This window comes from Giraffa tippelskirchi, chromosome 8, assembly GCF_054371585.1.
Source record: "Giraffa tippelskirchi isolate mGirTip1 chromosome 8, T2T-mGirTip1v1.2.pri, whole genome shotgun sequence".
Taxonomy (NCBI): domain Eukaryota; kingdom Metazoa; phylum Chordata; class Mammalia; order Artiodactyla; family Giraffidae; genus Giraffa; species Giraffa tippelskirchi.
Genome location: NC_137282.1, coordinates 105,743,629 through 105,759,578, shown reverse-complemented (window position 1 = coordinate 105,759,578; position 15,950 = coordinate 105,743,629). Strand labels below are relative to the sequence as shown.

Genomic DNA, 15,950 nt, shown 5'->3' with positions numbered 1-15,950 from the left:
CATAGAAGACTCTGAACAAACATGTCTTGCTGAGTTTTCCCCAGCTTACTAAGATTAGCCCACCTTTGTCCTATACATCTTTGCACAACTCCCCACTCTTGATCAAAACTGTAAAAACAATCTAATTTAACTGTTTCTTTGGATTTTCACTTCCTTATGAACGCTCCATGAAATGTATATTAAATAAATGTGCATGCTTTTCTTTTGTAATTTGTCTCTGGTTACCCGGGTTCCCAGTGGAGAAGTTAGGAGGGGAGAGAGAAAGATATTTTTCTTTCCCTACAGTTCTTAACACTAATCCACTGCATGTGAATTATCATGGCTATATGTCCAAAAGGAAATCCTAACATGGAAGCATGACTTGCATCATCCACAAATTCAGACGTGGGAGAAAAAAAAAACTGAAATAAGACCTCGTGAGGAATAAAAAGGAATTCTCACTTTCAGAGTTCACATGCTCAAACAGAGGATGGACTGACTTCTCAAAAAGAACAACTTAGTGATAAAGCAATAGAGAAACCAAGATAATAAGGTGTGGAGACACATCTAAATTTCAAAATGCCCAGCTTTTAAAAACTAGCAAAGAAAAAAAAAAAAAAAACTACAAGAATAAGTAAAACAGAACTCAAAGTAATTCATTACCTGCATGAGCAGAAAGAGGTGAGTGGGGCCGAGGCAATGCTGGGGACTGTCCATTGCCTATCAAGCTCTTCCGGTTGCTGGTTCGGCAACTGTCAAAAGGAAAGGAAAAACAGTTTAAAAAACAAGAGAACCTAGCATCCATAGTGTTCAAGTATGTTCAAAGTAGACATAGCTTAGATTGAACACTCTATCTGCTCATGTTACTTCTAAAATTTTTGCAATATGCAGTCACTGATATTTGAAAGGTGGTTGTTTCCTGAATAGTAGAAAACATAATATATTCATATCATATATAACACAATTAATATTCTTCACCACCAGTGAAGTTATCAAATGCCTTCCTTCGGCTCTTGACTGCAAATATGTAACATGCCATACACACAAGTGATAAGGATTCAAATCAGCAAACCACAGGTAGCATCTTTGTTGACATGAAATTTCTAATACAAAATTACATGCAATGAAGCGCAATGACATTAATCTTACAATGATGCAGTAATTAAAAATCTAATTATTTAGACAAATTTCATACTTGTGCCTTTTGTCAATAAAACAGCTGATGCCTAAGATACACATACAATATTTCACTACTCATTCATTTTTCATCATCATACCGCACTCAAATTCCTTATTAAAATAAATATTTTTGGAATCATAAAAACAGATTCCAGTTTGTATTAAAATAACAATGAAGGCCTTTTCTCATAGGCATATTACCTACTGTTTTTTTATCCTGGTACCCAGTGAGTAGAAATAAATTGCTACATATATGCACAGGGCAACAACTACAGGGCAACTATTTTTTTTCCTGTTTCTGCTACTAGAAAGTTACAAAATGGTTATGACTCCAAAGTAACTTTCACAAGCCTTAAAGCGTAACACAATGGTTGATGATGAAGTGGATATTATCTTACTTTCCTTTGCTTTTCTGCAGCACAGACTACTACATCATAACCATGGTTAGAAAAGGATAATAAAAACCAGCAGGTTACCTCATTGAATTCACTTAGAAGGTTCACTGTAATTCCATCCTCCTACACTAGATCTGCCCTTAACCACCATTACAGATTTATTATAATTTCTTCTTAATTCAGAATATATTTCTGTTACAGTACTCTTTAAACAGGAATTTTCACCTACTTCTAAGTAACATATGGTGGACATATTTGAGAGTTTGTATAAAATATATGAAAGGAACATTTCTAAATACTTTTGAATAACACATTTCAAAACCAAACCAAATTTTCTTCCACAATACTGACTTGAGGAACCAATCCTCTCTTTTAGATGTTTGCTCCTATTATCATTTGTCAACATTCTCATATTTATAATTTCTTAAGGTCAGGCTGCATCATTTTACTTTCCTTACTGGAGCAATCAACAGCCCTTAGCATTATCTATGTGTTTAATTAAGATCATGTTTACTCAGCCTTAAAGAAGTTGTTGCATAAGAATAGACCCTTGATACTTAATTATGAAGGTGGAATGTGGTATTATCAACTCATCTATCAAGAATCATTATTTGACCTATTAATAAATTCATAATCAAGTCAGATCATGTGCTTGTTTTAAAAAAATATTGTATACACTGTATTTTATGTTAATTCAAATTAATATCTTTCATTTTAATATAGGAATATTAAATATATCAACTTGCTGATGTTAATAAAAGAAATTATAAATGACAGATCTATATCCTGGAACTCTCACCAAAGTTATTTGCTAATTTGAGTAAACTGGCTAAAACACATGCTAACTTACATAAAAATGGATATGTGTTATTTTTTACATTTAGTATTTTATCTAAATCATTTATGTAAATTTTTATTGATATTCAATTATTAATTTATATACGTATAAATTAAATGAATAAGAAATATCTACCAATTGATATCTGCTGATATCAATATATCAATAGAAACAGTAATCTAATGAATATTTACATAGGGATATTAGTGAAGTATGCTGGCTTAAAATTTAGAAAATGATATTTCTTAAAAGCATTTTAATTAAATTTTCCTAAGACATATATAGAATATAACTAGTCCAGTACCACAGCAAGAAAGTAGCCAACAATTTGTATCTAAAACAAAGAAAAACACAAACAAAAATTCTCACAGTTGTATCAGTTATTTAAAGTCTACCAGAATAAATGGATATTGAAAAAGTACTGATTTCAAAAATGTGATTAAAAAAAACAAATCTCAAAAAGAAATGTCTGACTGAAATGATGGCATCTACTTGTTTCTCCTCAAACCAGTCAATACTTAGGGAAATCAACCCTGAATATTCAGTGGAAGGACTGATGCTGAAGCTGAAGCTCCAGTACTTTGGTCACCTGATGCGAAGAGCTGATTCACTGGAAAAGACCCTGATGCTGGGAAAGATCGAAGGCAAACGAGAAGGTGGCAGCAGAGGATGAGATGGTTAGACAGCATCGCTGACTCAATGGACATGAATCTGAGCAACTCTCGGAGACAGTGGAGGCAGAGGAGCCTGGTGTGCTGCACTCCTTGGGGTTGCAAAGAGTCAGACACAATTTAATGACTGAACAATAGCGACAATCCACTTATGTGGTCAATATAACAATATAAAATATAAAAATAAGAACAAAGTTTATGTTACATTCATCCCATGTTTGACCATTGTCTAAAGATTTGTAATCTTTACAAATTGATGATTGTGAATGTAATTAAGGATGAAGAAAAATAGGATTCTTTACCTAATAACACAAGAGGATGTTAAAAACAAGCTGCCTCAGAATTTGAACAGTTCACCATTAAGACACTGGTATTGTGTCACACAAATCCTTAAAGAGTTGAGGCATATCTTAGTGACAAATGTGATGACCAATCAAACCTGAGGCTGTCTTCTCTAACTTCTATATTGATCTTTAGCATGAAGCTGGAGAGAGAAGTAAAATTTTTGAATCTCTCAAAATCAAACATGAAGCTTTTAAACATAAAAAGCATGGAAAAACTAGACTTTATGAAATACAGGTCAATGCAGAAATTTAGATATGTACACAAATCTCTACACTCACAAAATAGTCTTGGCCTCTCAAATGAATTTATTTGTTGCTAATATTTTTAAGGGTAAAGAGGCATATTTTAAACTATATTTAAACTTAAAGTACCTAGATCTTGAGATTATATATATATAATATAATAAATATACATATAATTATATTACATATAGTATATATTTTATATATATATATATTTACACACACACACATATATTAAAGTATTAGTTGCTCAGTCATGTCTGACTCTTTGAGATCCCATGGACTGTAGCCCACCAGGTTTCTCTGCCCATGGAATTTTCCAGGCAAGGATATTGGAGTGGGTTGCCATTCCCTTCTCCAGGAGATCTTCCTGACCCCGGAATCTAACCCAGGTCTCCTGCACTTCAGGCAGATTATTTATATTCTAAGCCACTAGGGAAATCCATATATATATATATATTTATATATTTATATATATATATATTAAGCATACGTGTGTGGTGGTGGTGGCTTAGTCATGTCCAACTCTTGCGACCCCACAGACTGTAGCCTGCCAGGCTCCTCTGTCCATGGGATTCTCCAAGCAAGAATATTGGAGTGGGTTGCCATTTCTTTCTCCATATATTAAGTATGTGTGTGTGTGTGTTTGTGTGTGTGTGTGTTTACTTTAAAAACACTGGACCCTATTGAGATATTCTGTACCTAACTTTTCAAAGTTGGAGAGGAGGGTGGTCATCCAATCTCACTGTCACCTACTTCTGGTATCTCTGAGAGTCACTTATTATTCTAAGTACCTGATTCCCAATAAATGAATTAAAATCTGCCTTTAACCCCAAAACAAGAGCACTCCTAGTGGACGGGACCTGAATATTTACCACCTAGATTGCCACAGCACCCGGCACTAACCTGTGTTAATAATGACACTGGTGCAAAATGCTGAACTGACTTCTGTTGTCATCATTTATTTATCCAGGCATCACACTCTTCTCCTGATGAATGGGAGGAGCTCATGGCTGGCAAGTGTGAGGCAGGCTCCCCTGGAGCTGGTGACCACACCATTCTCATTTAACGCATAAAGTGATGAAGCAGCGGCGACATCACCACTTGAGCAAAAATCAGGTCCCTTTTCTTTCAGCAGCACAACCAAGTTGAACCACCATTGTTTTTTCTCAAACCCTGTCAAAGGGGAAAAACAGGTGCCATCCTACCAGGTAAAATAGGAACATCATTCCTACTGTAGCAGGAATATCTTAACTGAAAATTTACCCTCTCCTAGCCATTTGAGCTTGTAAAATCCAGTTCAGCCTTAGGAATCGTAAAGGTATTTGATTGCAAAAGTGAAACTAAAGAACCATTATGAATTCAAGTTCTAGCTATCCATTCCTAAAATACAATCTCTTTATTTCATTCTTTAAGAAATGAAAGTCATCCACTCTGAGGGTACTTGGTTCTTAAAGCCAAATCCAGCAATAGCCACTGCCCACAAAGTACCTGCTTCTCCTCAGGACACCCAGCTGAAAAAAATGCATGGGGCACAGCCTACGGACACCGCGCCCAGTTTGTCCTCTCATCTAGCAAGGTGACACAATGGCACAGATTCTTTACTTGCAAAATCTGAATTTAGCCCAAGAAGACAACCCTATACAACTTGAGACAACAGCAAAGGTAAACAGTGGACTAGAACAGGGGCTGATGGTGCCAAGTGAGCCTTCCTTATTACCTCATTCCTCTGGTTCCTCCCTGGAAAGACCCACCTACTGACAGACAACATACACACACACACACACATGCATGCCCAAGGTACAATTACTGTTGACCATGAACCTGGGATCTGAGAAGAATGGAAGGTGGGAAGGTGATGACAGTACTTCCAAGTGAGTAGGACTGTCTAGCCCCTGCGGGCTGGGAGGCAAGTCGGGTGGGGACACAATCTCTGCGAGAAGACTGTCACAGCTGGACGAGCACTCAGGTGGAGACACCTGAGCGTGATGGGAGGCCACCACCGGGAAGTATTTTGCTTGTCAGCGTGGTGTTTTGGCTCAGGCAGGTGACCTGAGGATCACACAGGGTGCCACCTGCTCCCTGAGCTCACCAGGGCAGTTTCACAAGGAGCTCCTCCATCTTCCCGTGCCTGCCAACAGCACCTTCATTTGTCAGGAACATAGAGAGACAAACCATGCATTCTATTGTGTAAGTCAGGCCTAACTCAGAGTGAGGGACAAAGGACCATGAGCTACCACCTGAGGGAAGGGGAAAGCGCTGTATGGACTTTCGGTCCAGAGGACCCATATTCTGTTTCTGCTTAGACTGTCCTTCTGCTCAGAGCTCCCTATGAAGGCTCTGGAGGGACCTGTACAAGTCTCACACCGGGATCTGTCACCTCTCCTGGCAGAGGAACCAGTTAATTATCCTCTGACAGGGCTGTAAAAGCTGTGAGGCCCACCAGGCTGTGGCCTTCTGCAACAGTTCTGAGTGGCTGAAATGATGCTTAATTTTAAATTACAATCATCTGGGGACATGAATACTGATCGTGTCTAATGGCGGCGAGACAAGCTGAGAAAGCGAAACCCCAACAGGCAGTCATTTCTAACAGTCACCGCTGACATGAAAGGTCAACACTCAGTAAGACAGAGGACTGACCACGATTGTTGGGCAGGGGACTGCCTAACAAGAGCCCCAGGAATTCCGAACGCTAGGCTATAATTTATTAATTCATCTTGATGAAAAATTTGATAAATTTGCACAGGAGGCCAATTATAGACCAAAGCTGTACTGCATGTGAACATCTGTTAACTATATTCTGGTACCTTAATAGGATCTGACACCGAATATTCCTTAAACAAAGAGGAAGGTAGAAGTAGAGGAAACTGGGTGTGACCAGAAGGCAGAAATTATCCAGTTAACGTGGCATTGCTGAGAACACGTTATAAAACAGGCAAGCTTCTGTTTCCTTATCTTTACAATGAAGGGGCTGGACAAGATCAGAGGAGTCATTACCTATTTTTGCTTGGTTTATGAAATTTTTAAAATATCGAAAATACAAAAAAAAATAACCAAACACTTCCTACCGCCTAGAATAACAATGTTATCATTTTGTGATATTTATTCCTACTATTTAGTAAATATTACATATATATATATACTAAAGATACAGAAGGAAATGTACATTTTGCCATCCAAAACATCCAAACGAATAAACATTTTCCACTGCCCAACCAGGCAACTCTAAAAGAATTGTGGCTGGTAGCTTTCCCATCCATTCTTGATCCTTTCATATACATATACAAGTACCTATGAACAACATTTGTGTATGCATCTGTATTTTCACTACTGGGGCTATGTATCAGGAAAAACTGACAAAGACTTGGAATTGTGCAAAAGAGATGACTGGCTTTCCTTTCAGTAGCTGGGAAGGCTTAATGTGATGAATCCCCAAGAGATTATCTGGTTCTATCAGGTGTACACCTTTCACTGTCTTTCTAGTGACGAGGCTACCTTAAAACTCTGTAGAGGCTGGAGCTCAGTTGGAGAAAATTAGCAGTAACACAAATGATTCTTGTCCACATTACTAGACCATAAAATGTCTAGTAAATTCATTTACTACACATAAATGAACTTGGTCTAGCACAAATACAGTGAATATCCACCCATAAAAAGTGACCTCAAACATTTAATATCACTGTCTTACAAGATATTAACTAGTTTTGTATTTGCTGTCAAGTTTTATTTCATCATTTTTATTAAATATACATATATAATGTCATATATATATTTTAACATATTTATTCACATATATATATGGTTTTCAGAATCTCTTACTGTTGTCCTCATTAATAAGCAAATTAAATCCTTGACACATTTATTTTATATTTGTATGACCGTCATGTTTTTGACTTTTTGGATAAACTGTACTTTAGCACAAACTATATATTATAGATATTCTATAACTTAATTTTTTCACTCATCATTATACTTTTGAGATTTACCCATGGCAACATAAAGATGGGTTTAATTCATGCTTTTTTTAGATTATTCATTTGAGTTTGAAGCAGATTTTAGGATTCTTAAGTGCACTAAAATTATATATATCATAGACATTTCTTTTTCCTTTGTGCAACATTAAGTATCTAGGCCTCTATGTATTTGCAAATCTGATTGCAAAAAAGCCTTGAAAAGTATCTTTGAGACTAAACTTGAAAGAAAAACTATACACGCAACAGAAAGTAAATCTTCCTCCCGTCCTGTCTGGACACTTCTCCCTCATATCCTTAATTCCTTCAGATGCTGCCACGCCTTCTCTCCATGTCTGCCTCATACTAGTGTCTTCACCAGAAATAACTTCTTGTCTCTCATATGTAAATCAATCTGCCCTTTCCCCGGGCCACTTAATGTCTACAGCTCTACCCCTTTTCCTGGACAGCAAAACAAGGCCACAGCTGGCAGCCAGCTGGATAAGCCTAGTCCCCCCCCCCCCCCCCCGAGAAGGCAGCAGGGAACAAAGCATTAATATTCCTGACTGTGATACACTCTGTTATTTAGGTAAAGTTAAGTGAAAGTCACTCAGTCGTGTCTGACTCGCAGGCTCCTCTGTCCATGGAATTCCCAGGGAAGAATACTGGAGTGGGTAGCCATTCCCTTCTCCAGGGGATCTTCCCAACCCAAGGACTGAATCCAGGTTTCCTGCATTGCAGGTGGAATCTTTACAATCTGAGCCACCAAGGAAGCCCAAGAATACTGGAGTGGGTAGCCTATCCCTTCTCCAGGGGATCTTCCCGACCCAGGGATCGAACCCAGGTCTCCTGCATTGCACGTGGATTCTTTAACAGCTAAGCTACCAGGGAAGCCCGGGGTAAAGTTAAGACACTGTTAACATCTTCCCTATGCCCTGTGAAATTAGAGCTCCAACCAAGCTTCCATGAATTCATCCAACAAATTACTTTTTGAGTCCCTAATACATGCTAGGTACTATTCTAAACTATTTTGGGCTCCAAAATCACTGCACATGGTGACTGCAACCACAAAATTAAAAGATGCTTGCTCCTTGGAAGAAAAGCTATGACAAACCTAGACAGCATATTAAAAAGCAGAGGTACTTTTCCAACAAAGTTCCATCTAGTCAAAGCTATGGTTTTTATCCAATAGTTATGTATGGATGTAAGAGTTGGACCATAAAGAAGGCTGAGTGTCGAAGAATTGATGCTTTTGAACTGTGGTGTTGGAGAAGACTCTTGAGAGTCTCTTGGACAGCGAGGAAATCAAACCAGTCAATTCTAAAAGAAATCGATCCTGAATATTCTGGAAGGACTGATGCTGAAGCTGAAGCTCCAATACTCTGGCCACCTGATACAAAGGGCCAACTCACTGGAAAAGACCCTGATGCTGGGTAAGATTGAGGGCAGGAAAAGAATGGGGTGACGAGAGGATGAGATGGTCGGATGGCATCACTGACTCAAGGAACATGAGTTTTAGGCAAACTCTGGGAGACAGTGAAGCACAGGGAAGCCTGGCGTGCTGCAGTTCACGGGGTCACAAAGTGTCGGCAAGACTTAGCGACTGAACAACATCTATTCTAAACAAACAAATATCACTGCTGCCTCTAGAGATCTGTAGTCTAGAGGAGGAAGAAGATAATAAACACAATAAATTATCAAAATAGGATTGGAGATGGTGATGATATTTGTAGTATGAGAGATGGCAGTGGAGAAAAATGATGCAGACAGTAGGACATGGACAGTGGATGTGGGAAATCACAGTTTTAAACAGGTGTTTAGGAAAAGCTGCACTGGGAAGGTGGTACTTGAGGAAGACCAGAAGGATGAGGGAGTGAGCGTTCAGTGAGAGCAAAGGCCCTGAGGCAGCAGGGCTCCAGGACCAGCTAGCGCCAGAGTGAAGGAGCGGAGCTGGTCAGAGACGCACAGCAAAGAGGTCAATGGACAGAGGATGGGGCCCCACTGTGGCAGCTCGCAGGCCACAGGACTGAGATGGGTTTTACTCTGGGTGAAAAGGGAAGATGGGTTTTACTCTGGGTGAAAAGGGAAGTTGTTGGAAGGTTTTGAACATCATCTGATCTTTGTTTTCAGAGAATCATTCTAACCAGAGGAGGAGGGAGCGAAACCAGTGAGAAAGTAGGTGGGCAGGGGTAGTAGTACATTCTCATCTCCATGACTCAACTCTAAAATACAACATTCCGTTTTAAAAAGTCATGCCAAAAATCACCTCCAAGATTCAACGCAAGTATGAGAGTGGGCCATGCTCTTTCATACAGCCTCCGAAATGCTGGAGAAAGAGCAGGTAGCCAGTAATGTGCTGATGGCTGAGCAGATAGTGTCAAGCCTCTGCATACTGGCATCAGTGTAATAACCTAGTTTATCATTTTCTGGGGTACATTATTATGAACACTTAGTACTGATGTTATCAGCTTGATACTTGAACTTTTCCATTAGTAGAAAAACTCCTTTTTAAAGACATTAATTATCATGGAAATGAATGACTGCTCACACAATTTTCAGGTAGGAGCAAAAAATTCAGGCTAATTACATACGCAGAGGAAGGTATAGGTCTTGAAGCTTTCAAAAATTCTTAGGAAAATCAAGAGGAATATGTATATGTGTGTGTATGTATATAATTACTGTATATAGTACTTCTTAGAAATATATCTAATCCATTAAGATAAGCCCTTGGTGAGATCTAGCCCAACTTTCTGTCTTTGTAGGAGAAGAGAGATGGCTGAATATACAGATATTGGCAAGATGCTATTCAACGCAACAAACATTTATGGAATGTCTATTCCTGTGTAACAAGTACTATGGGAAATAAGAAAATGAAGAGAACACTCTCAAAGTGTTTAAAGTGTAAAAGAAGAGCTAAGACTGATTCACAGATAACTGTATTCTTAGGCAGAATCTGGCAGAGATGTACAAACAAAAATGTGCTGCTATCTCAAGTGTGAGATAAAATCTCCATCAGCTCAGAATTTTAGAGTATACACTCAACAGACCAAACTGTCCCTCCATCTCATAGGTCTTCCCTAAACAACCCCTTAAACTCAGGGATCTGCCTGACACAAACTTTTTAAACCTATTTCCTCTTGATTATTCCATTTTGCGGCTACTGCAAAGCAAGATACATGAACACAGCTAACTCTATGTGGCTGACATGGTGAGCTCCGATGTCACATGTGAGCATGTGACTGACGGGTGGGGCTGATGTGCACCATGTTGCAGCAGTGACCCTGGCAAGCAGAGCATCCACTCTGCCATCACTCATTCATTCAGTAAACATAACCAGGGATTCCACCTGGAGCTTACAGTCTAGGAGATGGGGGACGAGTTCCTTGAGACCAAAGATTGTATTTTATACACAACAAATCTCTTTGGATACTCAGAAAAATACAGAAAATAAAAATGATTTGAATACAGATTCAGTAAATATTTTTGAATAACTAAATATGGTTCCTGCCTTTAAGAAGTTTCTAATTTAACTTGGAAGACACATATAGTCTAATCTATAAGACTAAACTGATCCATGGTGATATTACAGTTAATTCTACTAGTTTGATCAAGGCCATGTATAACTGAGAAAACACAAAGAACTGACAGGTTTATATGATGTGAAACATCTTACTGAGAAAATCTACATATATGTCACTCTGAACAAAACAAAAACGGATAATCAGTGGAGTTAAGAGAGGGGCATAATACAATGGTCAAAGCCAAGCAGGAGCTTGGGATTTATGGTAGCAACGTTAAGTCCAATTGCTAAAAATGTTAGAAGTAAAAAATAATTAAAGTGAGAAGGCTCTCAATACCTGTTAATTTTTGCAGTGCAGTTTATCTGCAGCACGTGTTAGAGGACATACCTAGACTCATGTTCCCCAGGAATCCTAAGACAACAGGGCAGGTCATCTATTTGAACGAAGATACTTAAAGGCTGGAACAGTCAATGAAGAGATGAATTCTGGACTTTTGATTAGTCACATAGAGTGTAATAGCTTAAACCTCATGAAAGACACATACTAAAGACTGTACTTGAGATGAGGGTGTGGAGAAAATGCTGCAAAGGTAAGGTCAAGAGTTGAAGAGTATGTGCTATATCTTGGTAGACTGCTCCAAAGCTTGATCTGGCGAAACATTGTCTAGAGTCATTCAAAATTATGGTCTAATCTGTGCTGCTCTCACCTGGCCTGACCTCTGACTGGGCTATCAAAGAGGCAATGAGAGTCAGCAAGGGGAGGAACAGAGGTGGTGGCCCCAATTTTATAACTGGACAAAAGGTCATAAAAACAGCTATAAGGCTGACACATAAGCCTTTGGTTGTTCTCAGGACAGCTTTGGTCACGGACCAAAGATAAGTCTCCAGACATGTTTGAGAGTTAAGGAAAACTAAACAAAATACAAACTAATGTTCTCTTAAACCTCTTGTGTTGTGGGGGTGGGGGATGTACATGACACATTTTTTTAAAGTTTCCATGTTTCATATTCAGTATGGATAAAAGTCACAACTTGATACACTTTATTTACTAAGTAGCAGAAAGCCAAGTACAAAAATTACTTTTAATGAATTTAATAGCATTGGATTTTTCTCAGTTGGCTCGTGTTATGCAAAGATATTAAAAAAAAAAAAGAACACTAAGAAAGTGGTGGCAACACCAAACCAGAGAAAATACAACAGCTTAAATCTAATGTTCCATTCTCCTTTCTGGAAATACTATAATAAAATTTTACTATTAACTTCTTTCCTCTGTACCTAGCACCTCCTGCTTTATGGCTTTAAAGAAATGGTCACCAGTTCTATAAATCTGGATTGAAAGATTTTCTTATATTCAAATCTTATTTGAACATATATGTAGCAGCCAAACTGATACAATATTATTTTACCCACTCCAGGCTCTCCATATATAAATTGAATCTGTTTAACTCGCTACCTCTAGAAACACTGAATTTGGTGGATATGTTTCACTGTGAAAGTGTTGGTCACTCAGTAGCAACCGACTCTTTCCTATCTGATGGACTGGGGCCTGCCAGGCTTCTCTGTCCATGAAATTCTCCAGGCAAGCATACTGGAGTGGGTAGCTATTCCGTTCTCCAGGAGATCTTCCTGACCCAGGGATCGAACCCAGGTCTCCTGCATTGCCGGCAGATTCTTTACCATGTGAGCCATCAGGGAAGCCCGTGCTTCACTCTCGTAAGGTAATTTAGCCACAAAGCTAAACATGACCCATACAATCAGTTCCCTCTTTTTGGTTCCGAGGATTCTGGGGCCACTCCAATCTGACCCACAAAAAGGGAGGAGGAGCTGACTTCTGTAACCACTGGATTTCCTTTTATGACACTTGACAGAAATTTATGTCAAGCCCAGAATGAACAGCATGACTGTATAACGCCCTTCCAACTGGAAAGCACTTTGCATTTACAGCAATTTGGCAAAATGCTTTGCTCACAAGTGAACTGTCTCTGATTCCTGCGCCTCCATAGTCAGAACACAAACATACACACATGGAAAACCCACATCTGAGCTCCACTTGGTGCTTTTCAGTGAGGAAACGTCAGGTGCCAAAAAGCCAGCCTCTTTCTGTTCAGTATGTTTGTTGCCGGCTGTGCCCAACTCAGAATCTTGCAAAATGACATTCTGCTAATGACAGGAATGTCAAAGCTGTGATAATGGGCACAAGTGGAAGAAAATGTTTCCTAAATGGAAAAACAACAGGAAAACTGCCAAATGGATATTAAAATAAGTCGTGTGTTCCTTCCATCCTTAAGTGTTGAGTGCCCTACTATTCATGGCCAACGCGAAAGGGAAGAGCAGGTCTCTAAGGAGGAAAGAATAGCCCAACTTGATGAAAAGCACAGAAAAAAACACAAGAGGTCAAGGGAATGTTTTCCCTTAATTAACTTGACAGATGTCTTTTCTTTTCCTCATTTGCATCCACTGATGTTTTCTTAGTTAGTCTCTCATCTTGCAAAGATGAAATTGGCCACAAGGAACCAATTCTGTATCTAAAGACAGGAGGGCTGGGGCGATACCAGAAGATGCTGGTCTTTAAATTGCTCAGTACTCAGTCTGGGTAATGAATGAAGTCTCCCTGCTCTTGCCATTTGTGGGCTGAGCCACAGAATTTTACCTCTGGAAGATGATGTAATGACTTCCAAGGCAGCACCACCAACTTGTGGCAAATAAGGTTTAGGAAAGGAGGTCATGTGGGCTCCCACAACCAGGGCACACTCAAAGTTAGAAATATCTGCATTAGACACAGAAATACATTTAACTATGTCTTATGTGAAGGTATTACACATTCTACAAAGGAAAAGGTAGTTCGGTTTTAGATTTCACTGATCATCTATTTCTTAGGAGAGTACGGTTATAAAATACAAGGACTTGCTTGCCATTGATTGGTAGAGCTGGTTTTAAATTGAGGTAATTTACTGATCCGTAGACTAGGGGTAAAAATCTGAACTACCTCTGAGGGTTAAGTAGAAATGAAATGAGACAACGCATGTGAAGAAAGTATCATGGTGCTTGGCAAAATGAGTACTTCATAAATATTAGCTGTCAAAAGAAAACACTTTGTGACATTTAAAATGGATAACCAACAAGGTCCTACTGTATAACACAGGGAACTCTGATCAATGTCATGTGACAGCCTGAATGCGAGGGGAGTTTGGGAGAGAATGGTTACAAGTATAGCTATGGCTGAGTCCCATTGCCCACCTGAAACTATCACAACGTTGTTAATTGGCTACACTCCAATGTAAAATACAAAGTTTTAAAAGAAAAAAAAAAAAAGAAAACATTTTGGTCTTTCTTTCTTCAATATACCTTTTCATGCATACATGCTTTCCTATACAGAATGTTACACTAAGGCTTTTCCCCCAAGGATTGGGGAACAAGACGCACAAGATTGCCCATAGAATTAACTTCTAAAATCAATACAATGAATTATGCAAGAGCTAAAGAGGCTAGTTCCAAGGCAGCAGACTTGACAATAAATGTAAATATTAACACAGCTATAGAAAGAACGTAACAATAAAAAGGGCGATTGATTGGCTTTAGAAACATAGAAAAACAGAAACTGCAGAACCACAAGTCAACTGTGCCTCCAAGGGCTTCAAATCAGCACCTCAAGGTGAAGGGCATGCAAGGGACTGAACCCAACACAGACTTCATTTCAGATCAACTCTCAAAATTATGGGCATCCATCCACCTCTGCCTGATGCCATGTATCTTTTAAGCCAGCTAACGTGCCTTGTTCTGCTATCATATCCCCCGAGCCACCTTCTGACTACTTCGTGAAGAGGTCTGCCCAAAAGTGAGTAACAAGAACAATAATGACAACTGCTAACTTAGACTCAGTGTCTTTTAATACACTCCAAGCAACAGTTTAATCTGCATGAGAATCCTGAGGTAAGACTTACATTTCTCACACACATTTTACAGACTTGAAAGCTGAAGAACTGAGAAGTTCAGAAACTTGCCGAAGATCACACAGCTAATAAGTGGTAGGACAGGTATCCAAACCCAGGAAGCATGCCTGCAGAGGCTGTCCTTTTAGCCATTTTGTAAAAATGTCTATAAAGCAAAGAACAAGAACGGTGACGAGCCTAAACCTCATACCAGTTATCTGGCCTCCCTGTAAATTAATGTCTCAGCATTTCTGGTCCTATACATAAATCAGTGAGCTTACTAACCACAGACCCATGCCTAAGACATGGGGCTACTCTTGGGATACCAACAAACCGGTTTTTGAACCTGCAGCCTGGCAGTCACGTAGGCGAGGTAGACCAAGTTAATAAGCTTCATACTCAGGTTGTGAAGTTTTTCTAGGAGCAGAAAGCCTGACCCAGGCGTACAGACACCCTAGTGTCACCAAGTGGGGCATGCATTTTATCCTGGGATATATTTGTACATGGGGCTTTCCCAGGTGGCTCAGTGGTAAAGGATCTGCCTGCAATCCAGGAGACACGGGTTTGATTCCTGCGTCAAGAAGATCCCCTAGAGAAGGAAATGGCAACCCACTCCAGTATTGTTGCCTGGAAAATCCCATGGAGAGAGGAGCCTGGCAGCCTGGCAGCCTGCAGCCCATGGGATCGCAAAGAGTTGGACACGACTGAGCACGCATGCACACACATATTTGTATACACAGTTATCAGGCTTACAGAAGACAGACAGGTAAGATGTCACGATTTGGACATTCCTTCCTCCGCAGTGTATTCTTGAGGATCCAAATGCAATGAATGAACCAGCACGTAGATTATCCATTTCAAGCAGGCACTTCCTCCTTATCCCTTCTCAAACCAGCTGGTCT

General features: G+C 39.3%; 1 protein-coding gene across 10 annotated transcripts in view; it reads right to left on the bottom strand.

The window, feature by feature from the left end:
* The window catches only part of MAST4 (microtubule associated serine/threonine kinase family member 4), a 603,242-nt gene that overhangs the window by 126,108 nt on the left and 461,184 nt on the right, over positions 1-15,950 (bottom strand). For 9 of the 10 annotated variants that reach the window (XM_081518402.1, XM_081518403.1, XM_081518404.1 and 6 more), the window contains one exon: positions 643-731. In XM_081518402.1, coding sequence (XP_081374528.1) covers positions 643-731 — 89 coding nt within the window. Of the gene's footprint in view, positions 1-642; positions 732-4,555; positions 4,826-15,950 lie in introns of all 10 variants that reach the window. The other variant, XM_081518400.1, reaches the window with a different exon arrangement.